At 36.9% G+C, this 26,974-nt stretch overlaps 1 protein-coding gene across 1 annotated transcript in view; it reads right to left on the minus strand.

Annotated features, from left to right (window-relative positions):
- LOC123520981 (adhesion G protein-coupled receptor L3-like) overlaps positions 1–26,974 on the minus strand; it is a 612,162-nt gene that overhangs the window by 217,802 nt on the left and 367,386 nt on the right. Inside the window, exon 4 of the mRNA XM_045284068.1 lies at positions 14,453–14,656. Within this exon, the coding sequence (XP_045140003.1) occupies positions 14,453–14,656 (204 nt within the window). The remainder of the gene's footprint in view (positions 1–14,452; positions 14,657–26,974) is intronic.

The raw sequence follows: 26,974 nt of genomic DNA on the forward strand, positions 1-26,974 counted from the left end.
GAGTTATTACTGTCATTACTTGAAAAATAAGGAATAGAGTCACGGAGAGATCTCACATATTTTAAGCAGAAGAGCCAGGGTTTGACAACACGTAGGCTTGCCAAAGAAACGACCATCCTAATCAACAAGTTATATTGCCTTTTAGCTCAAATGGCAATAACAAAAATATGACTAGGAGTTAGAAAGACAAAAAAGGAGGAAGATAAACGGCGATGAGCAAGAACAAAATCCGACAGGTGCAAGAGTTCAATAAAGTTGTAACATGGCCTGGGCATCAGAAGTTGGAAGAGGTGAAGCTGTTGGAGCTGGCAGAGCAGAGCTAAGAAAGGTGATTCACAACACAAGAGCTCTTTTCAAAAATCCACGCTGCACGGCTTCCATTTGTCATAAGGCCCCATAATTCAAAGTTTATACCACAATCTTATTGGAGGGAAGAAATATGAAAATGACATGGAAAATAACAAAAGACTTGAAAACTTCAATAAATAATACCTTAATTTGTAGCAACATATTATACAAGTATCATATGGACCTCTCTCTGGACTATAGTGATTTTTAAAAAATTAAAGTTACTTATAATTTAAAGGAGAGTTCTATCATTGGATTGCCTGACCAGCACGTCCTTCTTTAAACCCCATATGTAATCATCATATGTACACAATCATTATATAACAAACCAAAAACAAAAGTCACTGTCATTGAGATAATTATGATTCCAAGCACCCCTGTAGGGTAGAGTAGAATTGCTCCTTAGGGCTTTAGAGGGCTACAACCTCATGACAGCAGATAATAAAACCTCTCTCTCTCTCTCTCTAAGTGATTGGTTGGTTGGTTCAAATAGATGGTCTTGCATTTATGAGTCTGATATTTAACCACTACCCTCCTAGATATTATTCTATATAGGCTTATTGATGTGACTGAAGGCAAGAAGTTAAAAAGTATTGTTTTACAAGATCACTGACACTTCTATTTAACAAAGTACCAATGTTATTGTTTCTTAATAGAGGATTCACTTCGGTCTACATATTTCTGAAGGTAGTGTTCCCACATCTGTTAATCCAAAGAATTCTGAGCTCTTCAATCTACACCACATCAAACTACAGCTGGGACATTCTATAGGGTCTCAAATTGCATTCTGTTTAATTGTTCTTTGCATCTGGGGAACAAAAGGAAGGTGAAAGAGGCAAATCTGGGCTATAAGGTGGATGGAGTAGGGTTGCCAACAAAATTCTTACAGAACACCTTTTGCTACCATTGAAGAATAAGCATGAGGATTGCGGTAATAGAAAAATGATTTCTTGGCAAGAATTTTCTTGTATTTGTGTTTCTAAAGCAATTTCAGTTTTCTTAAAATGTTTTCATAACAAGTCTTCATTATTATCCGTGTTCTTGCAAAAAATCTATCAAGATTACTCCTTTGGCATCACGCAAAATAGCAGACTCCAATTACCTTCTGAGCTAACTTCTCTGCATGGAACTGAACGGCTCCAGAAGATATCTTTGGATTGTATGGTTTTTGATTGGACCTTTTTTAAAAAAAATCATTTTATTGGGGCTCATACAATTCATCACAATACATACATCAATTGTGTAAAGCACACTTATACATTTGTTGCCCTCATCATTCTCAAAATTCACTTTCCTCTTGGGTTCCTGGAATTAGCTCATTTTCCTTTTTTCCCCTCCCCCTCCCTCCCCACTCCCCACTCCCTCATGAACCCTTAATACTTTATAAATTATTATTATATCTTATTTTACACTTCTCAGCGTCTCCTTTCACCCACCCTTCTGTTGCCCATCCCCCAGAGAGGAGGTTATATGTAGATACTTGTGATCTATTTCCACTTTCTACCCCCCTTCCCTCCCAGTATCGCCACTGTCACCTCTGGTCCTGAGGGGTTCATCTGTCCTAGATTCCCTGAGTTTCCAGTTCCCGTCTGTACCGCTGTGCATCCTCTGGTCTAACCAGGTTTGCAAAGTAGAATTGGGGTCATGGTAGTTGTGGGGAGGAAGCATTTAAGAACTAGAGGAAGGTTGTGGGTTTCATTATTGCTAAACTGAACCCTGAGTGACTCATCTCCTCCCCACTACCCTCCTGCAAGGAGTGGATTGGACCTTTTTTTAAGGCAGTGTAATGAGACAAAGACTAGTGTATCAATGAGAGAACCCATCTGCAGCCACTTACTGATGACAGAGACACACTTAACCATGCTTTATTTTGCATAAACCTGTTGATGTATGAACTAGAATCCTAGTAGCAAGAGTTTTGTATCGATTTACTTGTACATGCATGCATGTGTACACATATATGTGTGCATATGGATATATTTCTATATATATATGCATACACACACACAAGAAATGCAAAACTAAGACTCACGGAAGCGCATATCCAGAAATAATATGCCGTCATTGATATTTATTTTATGATGATGAGCAAATCTGCATACATGAGAAATACATAATAGGTAAGAAGCCCATCACCACAGCCATACACATTAGAATGTTTCCATTATAAATATATTATTTTATATAATTAAACAGAATATTTAACTATTATATAAAAATAGTATACTTTTTTCTTCAGATGTAAAATTGAATAAATTACTATTACAGGATCATATAAACTGGAATAGTCAATCTAATTTTGAATTCATGTGGTTTTAAAAGTGTTAGTCTGTTTTCTTTTTCACACAGAATGATAAACGATATAAAAAATGGTTTGGATCTGCAAAACTATCTTGCAAATAATGTTTTATGGATTTACTTTTGTTTTGATTTTCTTTTCTTTTTTTAATTTCTAACCTCATTTGGAGTCCTTGGGGAGGTGTAAATAGCTAAAAGCTAGTCCAGTAAACAAAAGATTGCTGATCCAAACCCACCCAGACACTGCTCAGAAGACAGGTAGGGTCTTCTGTCTGAAACCCTTAGGAAGCACTTCGATCCACTCACAGCGATGCAGGGGTTACTATGAGTCACCACCTACTTCCGGGCAGCAATATGGAAAAGGTTAGTGTTGATAAATTTGTCATTAAGGACAAGTTACAGTTATCTAACTTTGCAATGATTTAAGCGCTGAAACATATGAATTCACGTGTTTTTGCTATAAACAGATGAAACTATGTTTAAATCTATCTAGCCCTACTTACACGTTAACATGATTGTAAGCTCTCACCTCTGATTTTAAAAAGTAAAGAAAAAGGAACCACTGCTTCTCTATTAATCTCAATTAATAATACAACACCCTCAAAGCAAACACATTGTTATCTTACTATTTAAAATTAATTTGTCTTAGCTTCAATGTTAATTTGGTCTAATGGATTAAAATTAATTAGTAATCAAAACAGTGATAAGAAAAACAGGCAGTTGTAATTACAAAATTGATGAAATTCACTAAATTTAGTCATGTTTCCTCATGAATCCAATTCTTTATTACTTGCCGAAAGATATACATTGGGCATTTAAGAAGGTTGCCAATTACTGTTGAAATGTAGAAATTACAAGAAAAAAATAATGTGGCTGTCATTTAGCTCCTGCTCTGTCATCATCCTAATAAACACATGCTTCTGGAGAAGCAGTACATAAGAAAAGTTTGGAAATATCTTTCACTATATCAATAGTGTCAACCCATAATATGATCACTTCAAAGGTTTATATTTTTCTCTTCACTAAATATAACTGCATCTAGGCTCTCTATTTGCTCGTTCTAATATTTTCTGTGTCAATCGCTTCAATTCCATGATTTTAACTATCACCTCTGGAAATTCCAACATTCAATTAAAAGACACTACTATCTCTTGATAATTTCATTTACACTTACAGAGTTTGCTTCACATTTGGTCCTTAAACTTAGTATTTCTATGTCCAATCTCTCAATTTTTCTGAACAAAAAAAAAAAATCCATGTTCCCTAGTCTTCCTAATTCTGTGGATGTTCCCACCCTGTCACCTAGGCAACTTTGATTCATCTCTAAAACTCACCTCCTCAATCCAATTAGTAGCCATGCCCTGCAAATTCAGAACTCTGCATCTCTCACATCATTATCATTCTTTCCATTCCCACTGCTCCCGCTCCAGTTCAGACACTCATTACCTTCTGCCCCGTGGCATGGCCTCCCTGATATCTCCACATTTAAGTCCCCTACTTTCCTCATTTAGCTCACAGAATGCTGGCTGGTTAGAATTTTCAATTCTTCTCAAGAGCTTCCAAAGAATATGTACTACAGATGAAAGTATGCAAAAATTCTCACCCTGACATTTAAGACTCCCGACAAGATGTCCGACTCTCAAAATGTCTGCCCTCATGATTTCTTTCCCCATGTCTTTGTTGTAGGTTATATTAAATTATTCTCTGTTCCAAGAAAATACCATACTGTTTGCCAACTGTAACTGTGTTCACTTTTTCTGTCTTGGAAATGTCCTCCTTTTCTGTGTCCTTTCTACATTTGCAAGTTTGTGGATTTGTCCCCCCAAGAGTTAATTTAAGCATTAGCTCACCCTAACGAGTTTTAGATACTCTGTCTTTTTTCCTATGCTCACCTCACATTATGATACTTTTAATTTTCTTTTGCTTTGTGTCATTTGCAATGCATTCATGGAGTCAACTATTTACTGCCTATCTGCTTTGGCCACTCTCTCTCTCTCTCCCCAGGGTCAAACTCTGAAGCCCTTGATGAAAGTTGCTCTCTAACTGATGGTTGTTATTAGGACAAGTTGTCATCAAGTAGATGTTGACCCATATCAACTCCATGTGTGCCAAGTACATGTGCTTCATATAGTATTCATGCTGTGAGCTTTCGGAGGTGGATCCAAAGTTTCGCTTCTAATTTGTCTCTGTGTGGGTTCAACATCAACCTTTTGGCTAGCATTGGAGTGCTTATCTGTTAATCCATTTATTGACTCTTTAAAGAGGCTACTAGGTACAGTGTAGGGACATGAAAATAAATTCAATTATTTTCTTTCCTAAATGTTTCTAATCAATATGCAGTTACACAAACTATGATCCATATTAAAGCGTGTCCATATTAAAAATAAATGTAGAAAAGTATTTCATCTTCTTTTATAGCCAAAGCAAAAATATTGGATATTAAAATATATTAAATATTTAAAATAGCATTATTAATATTAAAATATATAATTTCATTGAAATCTCATAATGTATCATCCATTATATATCTCTTGTATTATTACTTTTAAAGATAGAGAATAAAAAAGAGATATAATAATGATATACTTAATATTAGTTCTGAGGTCCTATAGGCTTTATATATTTAGTACATGGTATTGGAATTTGAAACTAAAGCTATTCCTGATAGTTTCTTTCATCCAAATAATAGACTGGCTTGTAAAATATACAATATCATTCATAAATGCTGTTTGAAATACATGAAACCAAATAGTTGACATTTTCCCTTAAACAAAGGTGAGAAACTAATGAAGAGTAGGGAAGCTAGATTAATGGAAACAGAACAAACAGAATGGGAATAATGAAAATATTGACACATTATGAAAAATGCAACCAATTTAATGGAACTATCTGTATAGAAACTCATATGAGAAAGTAATTTGTTATGAAAAGTTCCATGAAAACACAATTAAACAACAACAAAAGTAAGCCCCTGGCCTAAGTTAAACAATAAATTTGGGACTGAACCAAAGTCTCTGTCATGGCAAAGCCCTGGAATTCTTATAATTTCATCTTATACAATGGCCCAACTTCTGCATTTTTTATGTAAGTCATCAAAAGTACAGAATATAAAAATATTGGTGGTGGGGTAAAAGCGAGACAATGTCAAGGAGCTTATGCAGAAAAAGCATGTTTGGAAACTGATTGTGGTAACAACTGTACAATTCTACTTGATGTGACGGAAATATGGAATGATTTGATATGATACATGCATTAAATCCAAACTAATAAAAATGTACCTATATAGATATAATATTATTTATGAAATATGATATTCTATGCATTGCAATACTTGACCTAACACACCTTTATTGTAAGTTTGGGACAAGATTTCTATAAATATTATAGAACTTTCTTCCAATCTTGGATGCATTTCTAGTATCATTTATTACCATACTTTATTTGAATTTAAGGAAAACAAGTTGAAGGAAGAGAATACATTCTGAAAACTTTCCAAAACAGGTCATGTAGAATGTACTGCTTTGAATCATCTACACTCCCTCTTCACTTATTGAAATCGTTGGATTCCAAAAGTTAGGCTGCTTTGGAAAGGTGATGCTATATTAAAATGGAGGATGACCATTTAAGAACACAAAATGGAGGAAAACTAACTAAATAATTGCATACCTACCAAATATCATGTAAAAAGCAAGCCGCTGAGGACCATGGCCCAACAAAACTATGTAAAAACACAACCATCACAGGGCATTTTATTCTGGCCTTGCACCTCAGCATTCATGACTGCCAGACAGACATCATCAATGTGCAAGACAGTCATATAGTAGAATTTTTCATATTTTTACAATTATCAGAGTGTTGGATAATAAGATAGTCAATAATTAAGAAAACATGCTGTACCATTCTCAAACAAGGCTAATAATTGCTGAATTAAGGAGGTAAAAATATATTTTAAATTAAACTGAAGGACAAAACATTTTTCATCTTCAATGTTAATTACAACATTTGATTTCATTGTCATATTATTAATAAAAACAAAGTTTAATGGCACCAAATGTAATTTTTCTAGGCATTTTGAAATGCTACTCAAAGACTGTCAATAGGTGAGGAAAAATAAATTGTAATTTATGCAAATAAAAACAAATACAGCCATGAGTTGTGCAATCCTGGAAATGTTTGAAGAGCAAATTATTTAACACCTTTAATTTCAAATTGATACCTCATGGTGATGCTTGTATCTCTAGAGGGGAAAAAAAATATCCCACAAAACAGTGTCCTAAAGAAATGCTTTAAAATCATATTCAAGGCAGAACAGCCTCTCCATTTCTCCAACTAGTTCCCTAGATACACATAACTCTTCTTCCTAAATAAAAAGACAATGTTACCAAAGGCACATAAGAATTCTGAAGAATGATCTGCAAAGAACATATTTTGCATATCAGTTGAGCTATTTTAAACTGTCAAACCTCACTAGAAGACATACATAAGTGTAGATGGGGTCTTATTTGAAATATGAGTCTTTATTTGAAATAATATTACAGTGCAGTGACATATCAAACAAGAAAACTAACAAAGCACTTTGAAGGCCAGATAACATTACTCTCTTGTAGTGAGAGCCACATCCAAACGGTTGAGCTTGTAAAACAAAGGGTTTTTTTTTTGGTGCTGTGGAAACTTTAACCTTTACTTCTCTGTTACAGGGTCTTTCATTCCCTTGCATCCCCATAAATTCCTACACTTTCTACCCAATTCTTACCCTCGTGGCATAGTGGTTAAGCATAGAGCTGGTATCCACATGGTTGGCAGTTCAAAATCACCAGCAGCTCCACAGGAGAAAGACTGAGTTTTCTGCTCCCATAAACAGTTACAGTCTCAGAAACTCACAGGAGTCACTATGAGTAGGCAATAACTTTATTGGCAGTGAGTGTTTTGGAGAATTCCAGTCTTAAAGCCTTGAGTTCTTCTTTCAAATTGTGGGCTGTCACCACTTAATCAATTTTCTCATGTTCCACTTATTTGTTCCCTCACTAACCATGAGGAATTTTGCAAACTTCATAATCTTATAGCAGCACGCCTTTTCAGATGAGATTCCTTCCTACCTTTCAGATTGTTTCTAGAATGGCATCCAGCATATGCACTTTGGACTTCTTTGTTCTAAACCTAAAACAGTACATCTTTGTGCTGCTGTATCTTCTGCTTATGATGCTGCTTCCTTTAACCTCCATGCTTAGCCAACTACCATTCTGTAAGGTAGGAATTTTGATATCCGTTTCCTTAAGAATCACTTGTCTGACAGATTGCGTAGCTCACGGGTTACTAGTACTCATTGCTCACACAATACAACATAAGCAAAGGCTCCTCTGTACACAAATGCTATTTTGCTACTTAGTGGGTCCTGGACTATAGGATGAGGAGCTCTGGTGGCATAGTGGCTATGGGATGAGTTGCTACCCTGAAGGTCAGGAGTTTGAAACCACCAACTCTTCGATGGGAGAAAAATGAGACTTTCTACTCCCTTAAAGAATTATTGTCTAAGAAACCCACAGGGAAATTCTGCCCTGGCCTTTAGGGGAGCTATGAGTCAGAACTCACTTGATGATGAGGAATGTGGGCATTTTTTTTTCAACTTTAGTATGGTCATTACCATGGCTAATCGGACCAAGAATATCAACCTAGCCAGTTGGGGATTAATTTCCTCTCCTTAGAAACTTGAAGTAAATGGCAAGGAGGACATACTTGGTAGATAGTTTTGCTGTGTGCAGTCAAGTGGATTCCAAGGTGGAAAAAGTAATGTAAAATTTGGGCCAAAAGCTAGTTAAATGTCAATAAGAACAGAAAGCAATTGATTGTGACTTCAAGGGAAGAGCAGAAGATATAGGCAAACAGAAAATTAATCCCCTGGTATTATTTTATGATTCCAAATTCCAGGAATTGAATGTCCTTACATTCCAATAAAAAAGGTCTGCCTACAGATGCCTGGTGGACTTAATCAAAGGCAATGTATCAGAGAAGAATTATTTAAACCCAAATGAAAGCTGAAAATGATAGTGGGACAAGTGGAAAGGAAAAGGAAAGAGGAAAGAACTAGGAGGCAAAGGACATTTATGGAGGTCTAAATACAGGCATGTACCTATGTGAATATATTTACATATAATGATGTACATGTATTTATATGTTAAGTATTACAGTAGCAACTGGATATTGGGTCTTTATTCAAGTATTCCCTCAATGAAAGAACACTTTGTTCTAATAACCCAGTTCTATGTGATGCTCACCTTTCCAAAACAATTGCTGATGACAAAATGGATGCATAAGCAAATGTGATGAAGAAAGCTGATGGTGCCTAGCTATCAAAAGATATAGCACCTCGGGTCTGAAAAGTTGGAATATAAACAAGTGGCCATCTAACTAAGAAACAAAAAAGCCCACATGGAAGAAGCACACCAGCCTGTGTGATCATGAGGCGTTGATGGAATCAGGTATCAGGCATCAAAAACCCAGACCAAAAAATTGTATCAATGTGAATGGGAGGGAATGCAGAGTGGAGACCCAAAGCCCATCTGTAGACATTTGGACTTCCGCTTACAGAAGGGTCACAAGGAAGAGACAAGCCAGTCAGGGTGCAGTATAGCACCAATTAAATAAACAACTTTCCTCTAGTTCTTTCATGCTTCCTCTTCCCCACTATCATGACCCCAGTTCTACCTTATAAATCCGGCTAGACCAGAGCATGCAAATGGGTACAGATAAGAGCTGGAAACACAGGGAATCCAGGACAGATAAACCCCTCAGGACCAATAACAAGAGTAGCAATATCAGGAAGGGAAAGGGAAGGTGGGAGGAGAAATGAGGAACTGATCACAATGATCTACATGTAACCCCCTCTGAGGGGGACAAACAACAGAAAGGTGGGTGAAGTTAGACAAAGATGGTCTGGTGTAAGACAGAAAAAAACCATACATTATCAAGGGTTCATGAGGGAGGGAGGTTGGGGGAAAAAGAAAAATGAGCTGATACCAAGGCCTCAAGTGGAAAGAAAATGTTTTGAAAATGATGATGGCAACAAATGTACAAATGAGCTTGATGCAGTGGATGGATGGATTGTGATAAGAGCTGTAAGAAAATTCAATAAAATGATTTTTTTTTAAAAGCCTGCCTATACACAGCAGACAAGCAGGTACTTCTGGTTATTTGGTCATTATCAACTTTTTAAAAAACAAACCAAACCTTTGTCTGGTTGAATTCAGGGGGAGGTAATACCTAGTAAGCATTAACCATTGTGAACTGCTCTCTTTTTGTGTGTCTTAATAGATTAAAGGCTCTTTGGGAGATTAAAGTTGATGAGTTCCCCATCTTTGTCTTTGTCGCATTTAGTGGGGTGCCAGGATGCAGTAGCATTCAATTCACTGTTACTAAATATATTACTGAATGCTAGGTGGAGAAACATAATTTCCATGATTTAAGAAGTCATATGAAGTAATTTTAAAGGATGAGTATTAAATTTTTTTTCAAAAAAATTTCCCATTAATTATAACTGCTATACAAACATCCTTATAGACTGCTAAGAGTGGAGAAATTGAAACAAATTAGATATTATGGTTGAGTTTAGTGGTGATTCTCCAAAATGAGGACAGAATGCATAGACATTCTGACTGGACCCAGCTTACAATTTAGAATATCTTGGAAGTTCAGTGTAGAGTTCATACAGCTTCTTGTCAATATTGAGATGTATGAACTTTAATCCAAGAGAAAATGGTATAAACCCTGCAGACTGTCTGCATTATCTGCAGAAGGGTTATTTGGGTTTCATCTCAATGAACTTTTTATACATCTGCATGACAACCTCAATTAAGTAAGGAATATGTTGATAAAAATACATTAATTTTCCTTTTGCTTCCATGGGAAGGTTTTGATAGCTAGTTCTTAATTGGGTATTATGATACGCATGACATTTTGCTTAAATGTTGAAGAGTAATTTACATTCTGCGCACACACACACATATATTATTTATGCTTTACTGCTGTAATGTGAAGGCTTAATCCACGTGAATATAGGCACTCCTTAACTCTTTAAAGCTGTTATTAGCTATCAGAGTCAAATCAATATAAAGGAAAAAGGCAGCAGTTTAATTTCAGGCCATTAAGAGGGCTTTTATCAAATTGTTCTTATTGGTGTTTCCTGCATCAGTTTGTGCTTGCTTATCTGGCTATCTGGAGAGCAAACAGAGGTTAACAATATAAAAAATAAAATCTATTTTTCAATCAAAATCTGTATTAATGGTAATCTTTTTTACTTATATTTCTGAGTTTTCTATAATCTTATCTTATTTCTATAAGATAATTTCGATTTTGTTTTTGAAAAAGGGAAGCTAGGAGGAGGGAATATGAGATTGAGTTCACTAACATATTCCAGTTCAATTCCTCTACGTCTTCTCAATTTTAAGGACTCAAATAATACAATGTGTACTACTTCAATTTCATTTATAATACTTCTCCAGGAATTCTAGCTCTTTGTACTATCTTCATCAGGACAGAATAAGCCCCTGTAATATTTACGTATTCTTCTTTATCCTTTCTACATTAAAGGTTCTAGGTCAACCTTCAGTCACTCCCTGTCTCACTGGTATATTACTTTTGCATAAACGCAAATTTCAAAGCGTATTTCATTATAATAGATTAAAATGATTCTGTGGGTGCCTTTTAAATCACATTGCATCCCCCTGCTTCTTGTTATGATATCATATGAAATTTGCCTTATACAGTACTCTCTTTTTCCTATCTATCCAAATCAACATAATACAATTTTCCTCTTTGAAGCATGATACAAATACACCAGGTATGTCGCTCAGTGCATGATGTCTTGCAGAAAAACTGTAGTATATAATTTCAAATTCATAAAACAGACTAAGTTTACTGAACTGATGGAGACAAGTGGGACACTGCCTGGACCTTCACCTTAAGCTGCCCTTTCAAATAGAGCTAACGATATCCCCTAAAGGCACCTTTCAGCAATATGACAGATTAGCCTATAAAATAAACAAGATCACCCTTAAGGCATGTGCTCCTTTAAACAATCAACTACATGGGCAACAATTACTCAAATTAAAGACCGATAGGCTATAAGGGGCAATACAGCTGGATGAATGAAAACCGGGCAGGCAGGGTGGAAATGGTAACACAATGTTACCGTACAATCTGTGAAACAGGAGCAAATCTGCTGTTTAAACTTTTACCTAAATGACCATTGAAAAGATAATCTTTCTAATCTGTGAAAAGAGTCCCAGCGACATAGTGGTTATGCGTTGGGCTGCTAACCATAAGGTCAGCAGTTCAAAAACACTTGCCAGGCCAATGAAGAGAACTGGGGCTTTCTAACTTCTGTAAAGGGTTACACTCTCAGACACTCTCAGGGGGTTCTACCCTGTCCTACAGGGTTGCCACGGTTGGCATCAATGTCATGGCAATGAGTGTTTATACTCTACACAGGTGAGACAGAAAACCACATCAAATTACATAGAAAAATGTTATTAAATTATAAGAGTTTCTTCGCAATAAAAGCATTAGTTTAAAAAATTTGGACAGTCTGGCTGATATCTGAATTTACTTCTCAATCCCAAATGTGAGTTTTATATATTCATGTTAACATCTGATTTATATATGGACAAGGTCTACTCATGGAAGTTAAATATCATTTCTGGATGCTGCTTCATTAATAATCGATATTCTGATGAATATATATGCATTTCCAAACCTCAAACCCACTGCCACCAAGTTGATTACAAATGAACAGTGACCCTTTAGAACAGATTAGAAGACTCCCTGCCGTTTCTGTGAAGCCATCCTTAGCTTTGCCGAGTCAGACAGTCTCATGTTTCTCCTACAGAAAGACTGGTGGATTAGAGCCACTGACCTTGGCGTTAGCAGTCCAACATTAATTCACGATCCCGCCAGGGCCCCTTTGTGTATTCAAAAGCCAAATCAAACTCACGGTCCTCGAATCAATGCCAAATCATAGCGAACTCTATAGGAAAGAGTAATTCTTTAGAGAAGTTGAAAGCCCTGTCTTTGTAGGAGATTAAATAAGATTACTTTCATATTGGCATTTTATAATACAAAAGAGCACGATAATATCTTTAACAAGTCAGGCATAGTCTAGAAAAAAATATAAATCCCACAATTAAGAGAATTTCAGATTGAAATAATAATGGACAAAAGAAAGCAGATAGTTTAAAAACTAGAAAATTCCCAAAGTAGAAAATTAAATATTTTTACACAATATATAATATAGATATATATTAGATATCTCTATAGTATGAATATCTATATGATAAAATATGGAGAATAGATAGATAGATAGATAGATAGATAGATAGATAGATAGATAGATGATAGATATTGGGAGAAATACTGGGTTTTCCACACCCATAAACGGTTACAGTCTCGGAAACCCACAGGGGGGTCACTAAGAGTCAGCATTGACTTGATGGCAGTGAGCTTGTTTTTGTTTTTTTATTTGGTAGATCTGTGTAAGTCCTTGAATCTTCAGATCCAGTTAGGGTTCATTTCCTATACCTCTATGGAAGTGTACACACTCATCCACCACTCGGATACATGTCATAAGCACAGCTGCTCCACAGCCATGGCCACTAAAGAAGTAGTCATCTGATTTGGACAGACCCGAGCCACAGATTAAGCCAGGTGATTTAGTAGATAGAGCCACTAAAAGTGCAATGTTATTCACGTGCTTAATCTTTCTACATGGCTGCCATCATTGAAGTGGGGTATCTTAAATCTTGACTAGATTTGAAATGCACCGCCTTCAGTCCCAAAACTAAAGCAAAATAGTTCAAGCTAGTTTAGTAGAGAATTCTGTAATGTGGTTTGGAAGATAAACACAGCTAATTCTGTGGTGTTTCACAGTCCTTTGCAACTATAGCTTCTGTGTAGTTAATTTCAAAAAAATGACAGGATAGAGGGGTGGCTGTGTTTTGCAACAAGAATTGATGCTATTCGTGGCTCTTGCAGTCAAATGTTTTGCACCCTCTTTAGGCTGTGACACACAAAGGAAATTATAAATATATGGTACTCTGGGGGAGGTTAGAGGTGCAAGTGAAAAATGTTGTGAGGAAGAAAGAAGAAAAATAGATTTCCTAGATATTATGTAATATATAATAAAATATATAATATTGTGTACAACAATAAGATTTGAATTTCAGGCAAGGTTTATGTGAGGCTCTGCAGTGCTGCTCCAACAGCTGATCCCACTCACTCCACTTGCCAGATGAAGAATGACAAATTAATTCCCTCCAAAAATTTCATAAGAAATTCTAGTTGCTTCTGTAACCACAATTTTTATATCAGGTTTTATACTTTGATGAGGCTGCACAATCCCTAATGAAGGATTTTAAAGATGTTCTCCTGAAAACATCAATTGTTCCCATTAATGATTTCCTCAGACCAAAGCAGACAACCAGAAGTGTTAAAACTTAATTTTTACAACCAGCCCAATATGACCATTGACATTGTCACTAAATGCAATTTTAAATTACCTGTGGTAATGCAGAAATATTTGAAACTCAATGAAAAAGTTTAAAACCAAATATGTCGATGTAATGATGAGAACCTAATTAGAAAGGACATGCATCCTTCAAGTAAAAGGCCATGAAACGAAAACATCAGCCAGAATGAGTTGATGCAGAAAAAACCACACACAAATACTCAAATGTATTTGGGACACTGCCCGGGGCTAAGCCTCCCAGGAGTCCCTGTCCAGCCACCCCCGCCCCTCTCTCCCCACCTCTGGCCGCACCTTGGGCTGCAATCTGTGCTCCTTGGGGACTTGGTCCACGAACTCCTCTGGCAGCTCCACGGGGCCCTTGTCCTCGATGAGCTGAGGCACGTTCTGCTGCTGGCTGCTGAAGGAGATGTCTGGGTGGTAGCGCACCTCCTGGGCCACGCTCAGCATGTCGGAGTGGTGCAGCTAGGGCTGGATGTCGCTCATTGTGCTTGCCACCTGCGGGGACCGCAGGGCGCACCATCAGACCCCTGCTCATCTCAGGCCAGCCTCAGAGTAGCCCAGGTAGAGGCTATACCAAGGCTGCTCTCTGCTGCAGGCTACAGGGCAGGGACTCCAGCCACCCCAGATGCCTATAAAACACCCCTATATCGGAGGCGGTCAGGTCTCCTAGCCCACACTATGCAATTATGTCAAAAGTCTTTTCGTGACCCTTAACAAAAAATAGAAAATAGTCATAATTCTTTACATCAAAGTAATTATATTATAAATATAGTGTTTATATGTTTAGGTTTCCATCATTCTGAAAAAAATAATAAATACTAATAGTGATATAAATATCATTTTCTGAGCTGATTTTTACACAGAAGTCTTGATAAAGGTTAATTAGGGATGTTTGGGTGTTTGTTTATTTGTTTTGTTTTATTTGTTTGCTCTAATTTTCCGGTCAATTAAATCACATTTTCTGAAGGGCACTGTAGTAAGATCTGTGAAGGACATTACATAAAAAGGGTATACATACATATATTTTTTGCCATACAGTGATTTTACTGACAAATGATACAGATTACATAAATGAATAAGTATGGAGACCCAAGACAATAATGAGAAAATAAAATTGTACACATATTTTTAATAATACATAAACAGTCATACATTACATCCTATGAAACACAGAGACTTAAGAGCACATTTTTTTCTTGTGAGCTAATACATGAGATTGTCTTTTTTTCTTTCTGCATTAATTGCTACTACTTTAATAAAGGAGTGATGATAAATATGTACCTGTTGACAGGTAATAAACGACTTTACAAGGAAAAAGACTTCATTTTACATAGTTACTTCTATCATAGAATAACATGCACATTTAACCTTTATAATGCTAATGAGTAACACCTAAGAGTCAGAAGGGAAACTAAAAGTAGCAATAAGACAAGAGGCTTTTATTGTCATCTTCTTGGACTGGAAACTTATACAATGGTGCTAACATTTGATACATAAAATATTTGTTATCAGCTATGTTCGCCAACAAGAATGAAAAAGTACTCCCTTCCTGATCACATTAAGTGATAAAAATCTTCATAGGAGCAAAATAATATTATGAATCTGTTTAATAATCCACCTATGAGAGGAAAATGTTAAAATGTAAGTCTGTAATCTCTGAGAGAGCACCCTAAAACATTTTTATTTAAACTCATTATAATGTACAATTACTAAAATATCTAGTTGAAAAGTAATTTGAATGCCATTTTGATATTCTGTGTAAATGAAAAAGGTGTTAAAGTAGAAAACAAGTTTTTAAGACCAAAAAAATGTTGTGAAAATCAAATCTCTAAGTAATTGCATCCTTTGATGTTTCTCTCCGGTGACACTTTCTTCTGCTCTTTTGACTTCTAAACTATTTCTCTCTTCGCTGTCTTACATTTCGATCTAACTTTTAAAATATTTTACATGACTGCAAAAATGCACGAGTTTCCTAACATCTTTATAAACATTTTAGAGCAAAAAAGTAACAAGAGGTTACTGAGATTTGCTGTGCTCACCGTTCAGCTATAGTGTTGATGGAATAATTGTCAGAAGAGACCAGTTCCTGCAGGATCACTTCATGTTTGGTAGGGGAGAGAGGCAGTGGATAAGGAGAAGCCCTCCACAGGACACACTGACACAGTGGCTGCAACACTGGGCTCAAACATAAAGCAGTGGTGAGGAAGGGTCAGGACCTGGCAGAGTTTTGCTTCGTGCACAGAAGGTTGCTAGGCATAGGAACCAACTTGATGGAACATCAAGGGAACATGTAAGTAAATCTGAAGTGATGGCGAATCCACTTAATTGATAGCTAAATCAACAAATATTTCCTGGGTTCCCATCATGTGCTATTCCTCTTCTAGGTTCTAGAGATCTTAGTAAAAAAGTCAGTTCATAGCTAATTTAATGAACCATATGCACACTTGTGAAGGAGGAAGAAAATACACAAATAAATGTATGTATAGTAAAGAAAAGTACCATCTAGGTACAAGTGATTTACAGAAAATGTTAATAGGGTCACGTACTAAATTTACTTTGTTAGGGTTTTTGATGATCATTTATATATGGGGATTCAATTAAAAATGAAATATCTTGCTAGTTATACAAACATCAGGAATGACAGCATTGCTGGAATCATCTCCGTCTATTCGAGGAACAGAATTATGGCCAGAATGGCAGTGGTATAGTGGTCCAGAAAAGAGTGGTCTTGAATGAGGGCAGAGAAGGAATCAGTAGTTATATCGTGAGCTTTGTTAACCAAAGTAGTGGGTTTAAATGTTATTGAATGTGTACGAGAAATACATTAAATGATTTGGGCAAAAAATGAGGCTTTCTACTCTAGTAAAGATTTCCAGTCTTGGAAACTTACAAGGGAAGTTCTGTTCTGTCCTATAGGGTCACTATGAGTGGAATGGATTTGATGACAGGGTGAAAATAATAGATTCAAAGATTCAGCAGTGTAGCATCAGGGTTGGATTTTTTTTTAAAGCCCTGACTATTATGGGTGATGTGGAGCCTGGTGGCATAGCAGTTTGACATTGGGCTACTAACTGCACGCTACCAGCTGTTCCTAGGGAGAAAGGCTGGAATGTCTACTCTTGTAAAAAGTTATGGTCTGGGAAACCCCAGGGGAAGTACTAAGCCATTCCATATGAGTCCAATTAAACACGATGGCAGTGGTTTTAGTTTAGGTTTACCACAGGGTGGTAAATGATGGAGAACCTAAAGTCAAATCAGGAAATCTGGGCAAGAGTCTTCTGCAGGTTGAACAGGTGTGGGAGGGCGAGTGGGAGTAGATAGATGGATGATGATAGATAGATAGATAGATAGATAGATAGATAGATAGATAGATAGATAGATGATAGATAGATAGATGAATAGTTAGATCTGTCTGTGTTTTTGAAAGACATTTGTATGTGTATATTCACCATTTCTGCAAATATATCCATGAATATGGTGAAGCATATTTACGAAAACTTCTTTAACATAAGAAAATACCTTGCCTGGATGAGTCACTGACCCTGGCAGCTCAAAACCTTAATTTCAGGACCACTGAGCTCAACTGCTACAACATAATTCACCGTCAATCTTCTAAATCCCAATGTAGTGAGTAGTGCCTGGGGACTTAAAAGCTTGTGAGTGACCACTGAAGGTGGCACTCTGGTCTTTCCCCACAAAGAGGAAAGACTAGTGCTGAAAACTGGAAGACAGATGAGAACAATCAGTAGACCAATGGAGGAATGGACCAGTAAACTATTAGTTCCCAAGGGGAGAAGAACTAGGTGGTGCATGGCTACACGTGCACTGCACATCTACATGACGTGATCACATTAGAAGGTCCTAGATAGAGTGGGAGAAAACTGTTGAACAGACCTCAAAATTAAGAAAGGGACTAGGATTGCTGGTTGTATAGAGACTGGTAGAGCTCCCAAATCTATGGTTCATAGTTACCCACCCTTCAAGTCTGGAAGTAATCTCAGGCCTCTGTCACAATAATCAACCACTGAAGATAAGCAGGGCAACACTGATCAAATCAAAGCTCACAGTGTTAGGATAGAGAGAGGCATGAAGGGCAGGAAGTACCAGGAGGCAGTGAGTTAAGTTTTACTACTTTGGTGTGATTTCAATGGATGTGCTGAAACAAAATGTGTATGCATTCTTGAATATAAAACTGATGATCGGATCTGTAAGGTTTTGCTCATTATACTGTAAAACGTTTTTATAATTGTGCGTGTTTGTAAGATTTCTGTTGTACTCTCCAGGTAAAACTGTTGCTATTCTAACAATGTTAGAAGTAATGGAGATGGATGGACTATAGGATGTCCTAGAATCAACTGGGATTTACATGTGGATATTACATTTTAACGCACACAGTGAATAACAGGGCTATTTCCTTATTAAAGTACTAAGAAATAAGCAACTTTTGACATTAAGAAAATAACAATTCATTCCCAAGTTTAAGGGTTTTTTTTTTTTCTATAGATATTGCATGAAGGAAACTGGATATTTAAGTCTAAGGTAACTGAGGAGACAGAAAGCTAGTAATAGATGATTCACTATAAGCATATTGGCTTTTCTAAGAGAATACATAAGCTTGCACAGTTATTGAGTCCAGAGCGTGCTGAATTCAGTGTGGGGAGAAAAGCCCCCAGGCTGTCACAGCCACAGTTGAAAATGACAGCTTTTCACCATAGGCTTAACTGTTCAGTAAATAGCTTCCAATGCCCTTTCTACAAAGAGCGTTTGCTGGATAATCTAATTCCCTTCCCGGTCCTGTACCAAAAGTTTACACTTCATTCCAAAATTAAAGAAGGAATATATACATGTTTATTTACACAGATGAAAATGATATTTCATTTATACTCCGTTGATCAATATTGAGATAGTACTGATAAAGGGTGAAGAGAGAGAAAGAAAGAAGGAATAAAGGATGCCTCAATCTGATATCTTTAATTTGAGAGAACCAAATATTCAATTTAGGAGATGGAATACAACTTGGAAATAAACTTTTGGCAGGACAAAAAAATCAAGAGGGAGGAGCACTCTCTAATGACTCAGAACAACAACAAAACACTTACTGCCATCAATTGCAACTACTAGCAACTCTACAGAAGAGAGTAGATCTAATCCTTTGGGTTTCCAAGGCTGTGAATCTTTACAGGAGCACAATGCCTCACCTTCCTACTCTTGTTTCTAACTCCTAGAAAACAGTTATTCCAGAAGAGGTCCATATCCTCGATAAACAGAGGATATTTTAAAACCAGTGCTTTAAAACTAATATAATTCAGATGGTCACATCAGCTAAAATATAATAATAATGTCTGTAAATGAAATAATCTCAGTTAAGGCAAAAAGCAAAACACACTCAAGTGAGAACCAATATAGTGTGTTTTCTAAAGACCTAGTAGGTTTAAATCAGGGACTAGGATGTTCAGAGGAGATGAAAATACAGAATACAAAATACAAGGAGGTATACACTTTACACTCTAATTTAAATTATGTATGAGTAATTTACATTCTAATTTAAAATATTAAAAAATCCAGGCACCAATCAGTAGCTGAAAACAATGGAGAGGCTATCCTAACTGTAACATGGGGAAGACCTATTAGAGCTGAGCTCAAATTTGAGCTTTCATTTATACAAATGTTGCAAAGATTATACTGAAGATATGCATGACTTTGTGGGAAATATTTATTTGAGTTATAAATATAAGTCCTATTTGTCTTCCCTGGGCTAGTGTTAAAATAAAGTCTCAGGATAAGCATCACATTTATAAGTTGGGTATTCCATTAGAAGCATAGAACCGCAAGTCTGGAAAGGATCATGCAGCGCACATGCATGATACTGACTCAAAGACCATCTCTTAATCTCCACATAAAAGTGATAATGATCCAAAACTCACTCTTTCCGTGGAACCCAATTTCATTTTAGGCCAGGTCATCTTGCTATTCACCACCCCCTTGTCTAAAGTCAACATAGAGGGTACCACAAACAAGTTATTCTACGAACAGCTTTCACACCAAACACCTCTCTTCTCCAGATGCTTCGTTAGGTGGAGGCAATTCTCCTTGAAACAGAAAGCAGTGCTGTGTGTTATCGCATTGACGATAATCCCCTTCCCTACCTTCCTCTCTCAACTCTATTTGAAACGCAAATTCCCAAGTGTTCAAGCAACACTGAGGTATTTTCAACTGTAATTTTGGATCTAGGACAGAAAGTGAAAGTAATAAGATCAACACATCTTGTTTTTCCCCATTTCTACAATTTTTCAGAGAAACTCCATTATTGTTATCTCTTAAAATGTGCATACCTATTTAGAGATTAATTTCCAAATAAAAAGAGAATGGATCCACTACTTTTTTAACATTTGGGTTGTACTATTAATAATCATAATTAGTGTAAGATTTTTTTCCATACACAAATCCTATAGTCATTTTCCATTCATAGATGTTTACTATTCAAACATTTGGGGTTCTTCCTCTATATGAGCACATAACGAGAAAGCATGAAATACAAACTATAGTGACCAAGCACGAAATACAAAAAATAATAGTCAACTGTCTCTATATTTAGCTCATATTTTTGTATAGCCCCCTAAACTGTAAAGGTCATTGGGGCACCAAAGTTCCTAAACATTGATCATTGGTAGATTATGAAGCAAGAAGCTAAAAAAGAAGTATAAGTATTCAAGAGATAGATCAAGTTGCGATAGCGCTGGTATTTTAATATTATCTGTGGACCAGATAATGAAGTTAACTGCTTCCAAGCCATGACTCATAGTAACACCATAGTAACACAATGCACCAGAGTGAACCACAAGATTTTCTCACGCTGAATTTTCAGAAAGACGTTGTCAGCTTGTCTTCTGTGGTGCCTCTGGTGGGATTCAAACTGACAAACTTTTGAATCCCACCAGAGGCACCACAGAAGAAAAGCAAGTGCTTCACTATTTCCTCTATCCAGGGATCTCTGCCTATACTCACTGCCATCAAGTCAATTTCTATGGACACATACTGACTGAAAAGGGCAGGGGAGAAATGCGCCACAGAGTTTTCAAGACCATACATCTTTATGGAGGCAGCCTCACAATGGCTCTTACCCTTGAGCCCAGGAACAACTGTGAAGGTGGCACAGGCCTGGGTACTATTTCCTTCTTTTGTGCCTACAGTCACCGTGCGTCACAACCAACTCGATCATAGCTAACAACATATATGTGTGCACATGTATATACATGTATATATGTGAAATATGGGATTTTGGACTCCCATAAAGTGTTAGTCTCAGAAAATCACAGGGACAGTTCTACCCTGTCCTATAAGTTCATTGAATCATGAGCCAGCATCAACTCAATGGCAGTGAGTTTGGGGTGTGTGTGTGTGTGTGTGTGTGTGTGTTATCAAAGAAAGAGACAGAGAGGTGACAAGTAGGCTATTGCTTTCATTTCCATTCAAGTAAGTAAAGGCACCTTTACCAAATCTGCTTCATTATGAAACCAGAAAGGCTCTGTCCTTCCCCGACAACTTCATCTTGGTCATATAAAAATATTCTTTCATTCTTGCCTTCTCTCCAAGGTATGTGTGGCAGCTGCATAATATCTTTATAGGCAAGGCAGAAATCTCTAACAATAGCCATAAAAGTTCCAATTCTAGCACCTGACTAGAGACACCACCAAGCAGAAATTACATGGAAGTTCTAACATAGAGAAAATCTGTTTCACTTCATGGTCTTATAAAACATTATGGCCCAGCAGTGATAAAATATCCATCTGGGTATAATGAAGCAACTTTCATAGTACAGCTGGCTATTATGTCATTTAATTCAACAGCCTCATTTACTAGACCGAATTCTTTCACAAACTGTTGGTATAGCCTATGTGGGTAAGCAATTTTCCCTTCAGCCCATATTCCTCTCTCTTATTTCCACTACAGAGCTTGTTAAAATGAAACAAAACATATTACAGCTACACATTCACTAGACTACTGTGTAACCAAATGACAAACGCCAGGTAAGTCATGCTGAGATCGTGGAAGAGTCAAGTGCTTGTAGTGAATAAACTTAAAGGTCAACAATATGTAGTGCTAACAAAATAAACAAAAGGACTAGATCGTAATGATTACTTTTTCAGATGGCTTACAAATCCCCCATGTGGTAAAGAGGAGGGTAAAATCGTGGCTTGTTGATGATATCAATCCACTGGCATCGAGTCAATTCTGACTCACAGTGACACTGTATCCTCCTCCCATGCTTCCAACCTTTACCAGGGCAGTCTGTCTGTCTTCCTTCTGTGGAGCCGGTTGTGGGTTTAATATGCCAACTTTGAAGCTACTTAGCAATCTAACACTTAACCTATAGCACTGATTAGACTCCTTTATGAAGGGAGAAGGTTGCCTAAATTATTATTTTTGTAATGTAAACATGTGAAACCGTTGTGAATAGGAATAAATGGTGAGTTTAGTGCTAATGATGATATAAACTGATATGTTAACAGATTCAAACTATCAAGCTATGATCAATTATGTTACAGTGCTGCCATATATAATGTGTGATTGTTATGAGATATTCTAAAAGTCAAAATGGCCTTTTGTCTGTCTTCTGATCTCTCTGTACAGGCACAACACAAAACTAACCTCCTGTGGCCTAGACTGAGTTTGGACTCTCACAGGAAGTACAACTGTCTTGACTAATGTAGAGGGCTTCCCTTTGAAGCAAAGGTGTACTGTTCCCAGGAGGAAAGCCATCACACCAGGCTTTGAATGTTATGTATTTTATGTCTGAATTATTAAATCCTGTTTCCTTAAGGTACAGCTCTTTCACCAGTTTTTTACCTCTTCTTTTAAGGGAAAAATGATAACTACTAAAAGATCGCCAGAGTTGTTGATTTGTAACACAAATAACAGTAAAGCAGAGTTGGATCTAATTCAGGAAAGGTCTATGATTAATGCTTTTGTGGTACTGCTAGCATCTTGGAGAGGAGCAATTATGTATGAAAGCAAGCTGGGTTTTTTTGTTCGTTTTATAAATGCAAAAGTTTTTGGTTTTTTTTGTTTTCAGCAACATGATCTAATCAGACCTGGAGCTTTTCCCTCCTGTCTTCCGTTATTCTCTCATACAACAGCAAAAGCACCCTGGTTTAAAGTCATCTGAGTCCAAGGGAAAGAATGAGACATTATAAAGTGCTATTTTAATTTTTCATATTATTTTAATATTTTCATTTAATCAAAACAATGGCTTTGCTAATTTAGTTCACTGAATTCAACTCCTTTTGCTTCCCATTAAACGAATGAAAATCAAGGTGAGGGGTATAACCGTCACTCACTCTTCAGATTCCCCTGACTCTGAGAGAATAGTGAAGGCAGGCAATTTTACTGGGTTCATGGTCTAATTAAAAGTGACAGACTTGCACTCTGAATAGCTTTTCAACACCCTTTAGCATTTTTCTTCCTGAATGCTGATCTAAGCTTAAGATGTTCATTAGTACCTCATTAAAGACTTAGTTACAGTCCACTGCATGAGTCCTGAATATAATGACGGAATTTGTGTACGAATGTGTGGACTCATAATTAGAGAAACTGTCACATTTGAGGATTAAGAATATACAATGCAGTCTTCAAACAACCACTATGGAAAGTAAGTGACCCCAAGAGAGTGCTGATTTTAAATTTTACTTACTATCCAGGTCAGTTGGTGTTTAGTCTTAATTCCTAAAGGTATTTCTTAATGACCCTCTGTTTTCTGAGGATTAAATATGTGAGGCTTATGTTGGGACCTTTCTAGATACTGCTTTACTTAATCCTTGTATTTTAACAAAGTAAGCATCATGATTCCTCTAGCACATTAGCACACTGTAATTCTAATTTGTTAAGGTTAAATTTCTTAGAATTAATAGAATTAGAACTAGACTCAAAGACTTCTGGTTGTTCCACTTCATTCAAAAGGATCATAGAATTTGGGATTACAACGTAGCTCAGATCAGATCATATCGTAAATCTCAATTTTTAGGCTTCATGTAAGCATTATGTTCTTAAAATACTGAGAACATCCTCCATTTCATGATCTTAAAACTGCTGGTTAGTATTAACATTTATAAATTACCATTATCTTTATTTAACCTCTCCTTATCATTTCTCCCGAATGGTAATATTTCACAGCAGAGAAGTGAAAATAGTTGAAATGCTACGGCCCTTGATATATGCCACCTTAAAATTTAAAAATAAAAATTATATTATTTAAAATATTATATAGATGAGCCCCAAGGATAGAAAAGCAAAGAGTTTATGGGAATAAAATAAAGTATGCAATATTTATAATAGACTTTGATATTTATAATATATAAGATTATAAATAAGATAATTATCAAAAATAGGAAGCAAAAGAATTCAGATGAGAAGAGAAAATGAAAACAATTGGCTAATATGGCTTCTAGCTATTGTGAATATTGCCATGAAGATGATTGTGCACATTTTGGATGGACCAGTTTTTATGTCTCTTGGTTACACATCTAGAATTGAAATTGTTCAGTCTACTGAAACACTTATGTAGCATTTTAAAGAACTAATCAATGGTTCTAAGTGTTTGCACAGTCTTACATTTCTAAGGGCAATTTGAAGTTTCTAATGAATCTACATGTTTGTCAACCCATTTTGTTGTCTTCCTCTCACCCAAAACATATGGAACCAATTAAATCTTTATCAAATGGTGAATGGGTCAATACAATTTTGTGCATTCACAGGAGAGAGTATTAGTTAGAAATAAAATAGTAATCATTAAGTACTGATGCACACTATAACATGGATTAATCTTGAACATGCTATGCTAAGTGAAAAGACATAAATCATAAAAACATATCTTCTGTGATTCAGTTGACATAAACTATCTAACATATGAAATAGGATTACAAAGATAAATGCCCTGCAGGAACAAAAAAGAACAGGGCTAAGAAGTATGAGATATCTCTTTGGAGGGTTTAAAATGTCCTAAAGTTAGATAATGGTGATGTCTGCACAACCTAAGGAGTACATAAAAAATTTCAAAAAAGTTATATCTAGTTAGGTTAGTTTTAAAATAAGTGAAATATATTCCAACAGTGTAAATAAAGAAATAAACCTCATTATACAAGAATGAAAAGGAAGGCAGTATGGAATTGGTTCCAGGTAAGAAAACAACTACATGGTGTTTCGGGTTATTGAGGGTTTTCTTCCTTATTCACAAGAATATGAGGTTTTTCACTAATGGCCCACTTGAGAGGTGGGCAAAGGACTTGAACAGGAGTTTCACAGAGGCAGAAATCCAAATGGCCAACAAACATTGAGAAAATGTTCCAGATCTTTAGCCATAAGAGAAATGCAAATTAAAACAACAACGAGGTGCCACCTAACACGCTCAAATTAGCCCAATTCAAAAAATCTGAAAGCAACAAGTGTTGGAGGGGCTGTGGGGAGACAGGAACTCTCATCCACTGCTGGTGGACTTGTAAGTATGTACAACCACTATGGAAATCGATCTGACGATATCTAAAACAGATGGAAATTGAGTTACCATACAACCCAGCAATTCCCTTACTGGGCATCTACCCAGAGTGGGCAAGAAACAAACCAAGGCCAGACATCTGTGCTCCAATGTTCATTGCGGCACAGTTCACAATTGCAAGAAGTTGAAAGCAACCCAAATTCCCATCAACTGACGATTGGATTAAAAAACTGTGGTATATGCATACAATGGAGGACTACACATCGCTAAAAAGCAGTGATGAACGTATGAAGCACATCGCTGCATGGAAAGAGCTAGAGGAAATCATACTAAGTGAAGTAGGTCAGGCACAAAAGGACAAGTACAACATGAGTTCGCTGAGGTAAGCATTAAAAAAATGAAAAGGGGCACAGGGAAAAAGCTCCTGTATACAAACATTCTTGAGGTGAAGACCGGTTAGTGTGGTAGGGACCAGATCAAATGCAGGGATGCACATGGTAGATAACTTGGGAGGAGTTGGGGAAAGGGAAAAAAATGATGATAATAAGGAATAAATGGGTAGGGGGGCACAGGGTGAAAACCGACCCAAGGGGAGGGAATTATTTGTATCTCCACAGGGAAAGAGGGACCAGTCTTCAACCCAGTGCCCCAAAGTATGAATGCAACATGGAGACATGGAGTAGGGAACCAGTGGAGAGGTCTGGGGGCCTGGCCCCAGTCCCAAATACTAAGTGGATGCCGGCCGCTCCCCTCCCCAGGAGAATTTATTTCAAAGGACAGCACTGAATCCGCAGTTCCAGGAGAGGGACATATCTGATAGGAGCACACAGAAGCATCCTGGCCAATCAGCCCTTGAGGATGATGACCCCAATTAGAGCAGCCAGTCCAAAGAGAGAACCACAGGGCCAGCCCTACTATAAGAGATGATGCCCCTCACTGACCCATGGCCCGGAGACACAGTGCGGGTATTGCACCTGATCTGATCCCGCAACACCAAGGCACAGCATTGGGGGAGTGCAGCACAACAGCAATGGAGCAGCAAGGTCCCCAGGGAATGCTAAAGGCAGGCTTTGGGGTCAGGACATGGTGCCCCAACAGACTGGACTGGAAAAAACTCCTAAAGGCCAATGATCCTTGAACTAACTACAAGCTTTTCTTTCCTTGTTGTGTTTTAATTTGCTCTTTGTCAGTGGTTTGTTGTTTTTTTTTGTTGTTGTTGTATATTATTGCTTGGTTTTGCTCTGTCTTGTTTTTGTACATATTATTATCTCCGCAGGCCTGTCTAAATAAGATAGGCTGGATGAACAATCTGGAGGAGAAAACAA

The sequence above is a fragment of the Echinops telfairi genome, unplaced genomic scaffold (genome assembly GCF_000313985.2).
Source record: "Echinops telfairi isolate 266 unplaced genomic scaffold, ASM31398v2 ScPeMD7_7468;HRSCAF=8506_0, whole genome shotgun sequence".
NCBI lineage: Eukaryota > Metazoa > Chordata > Mammalia > Afrosoricida > Tenrecidae > Echinops > Echinops telfairi.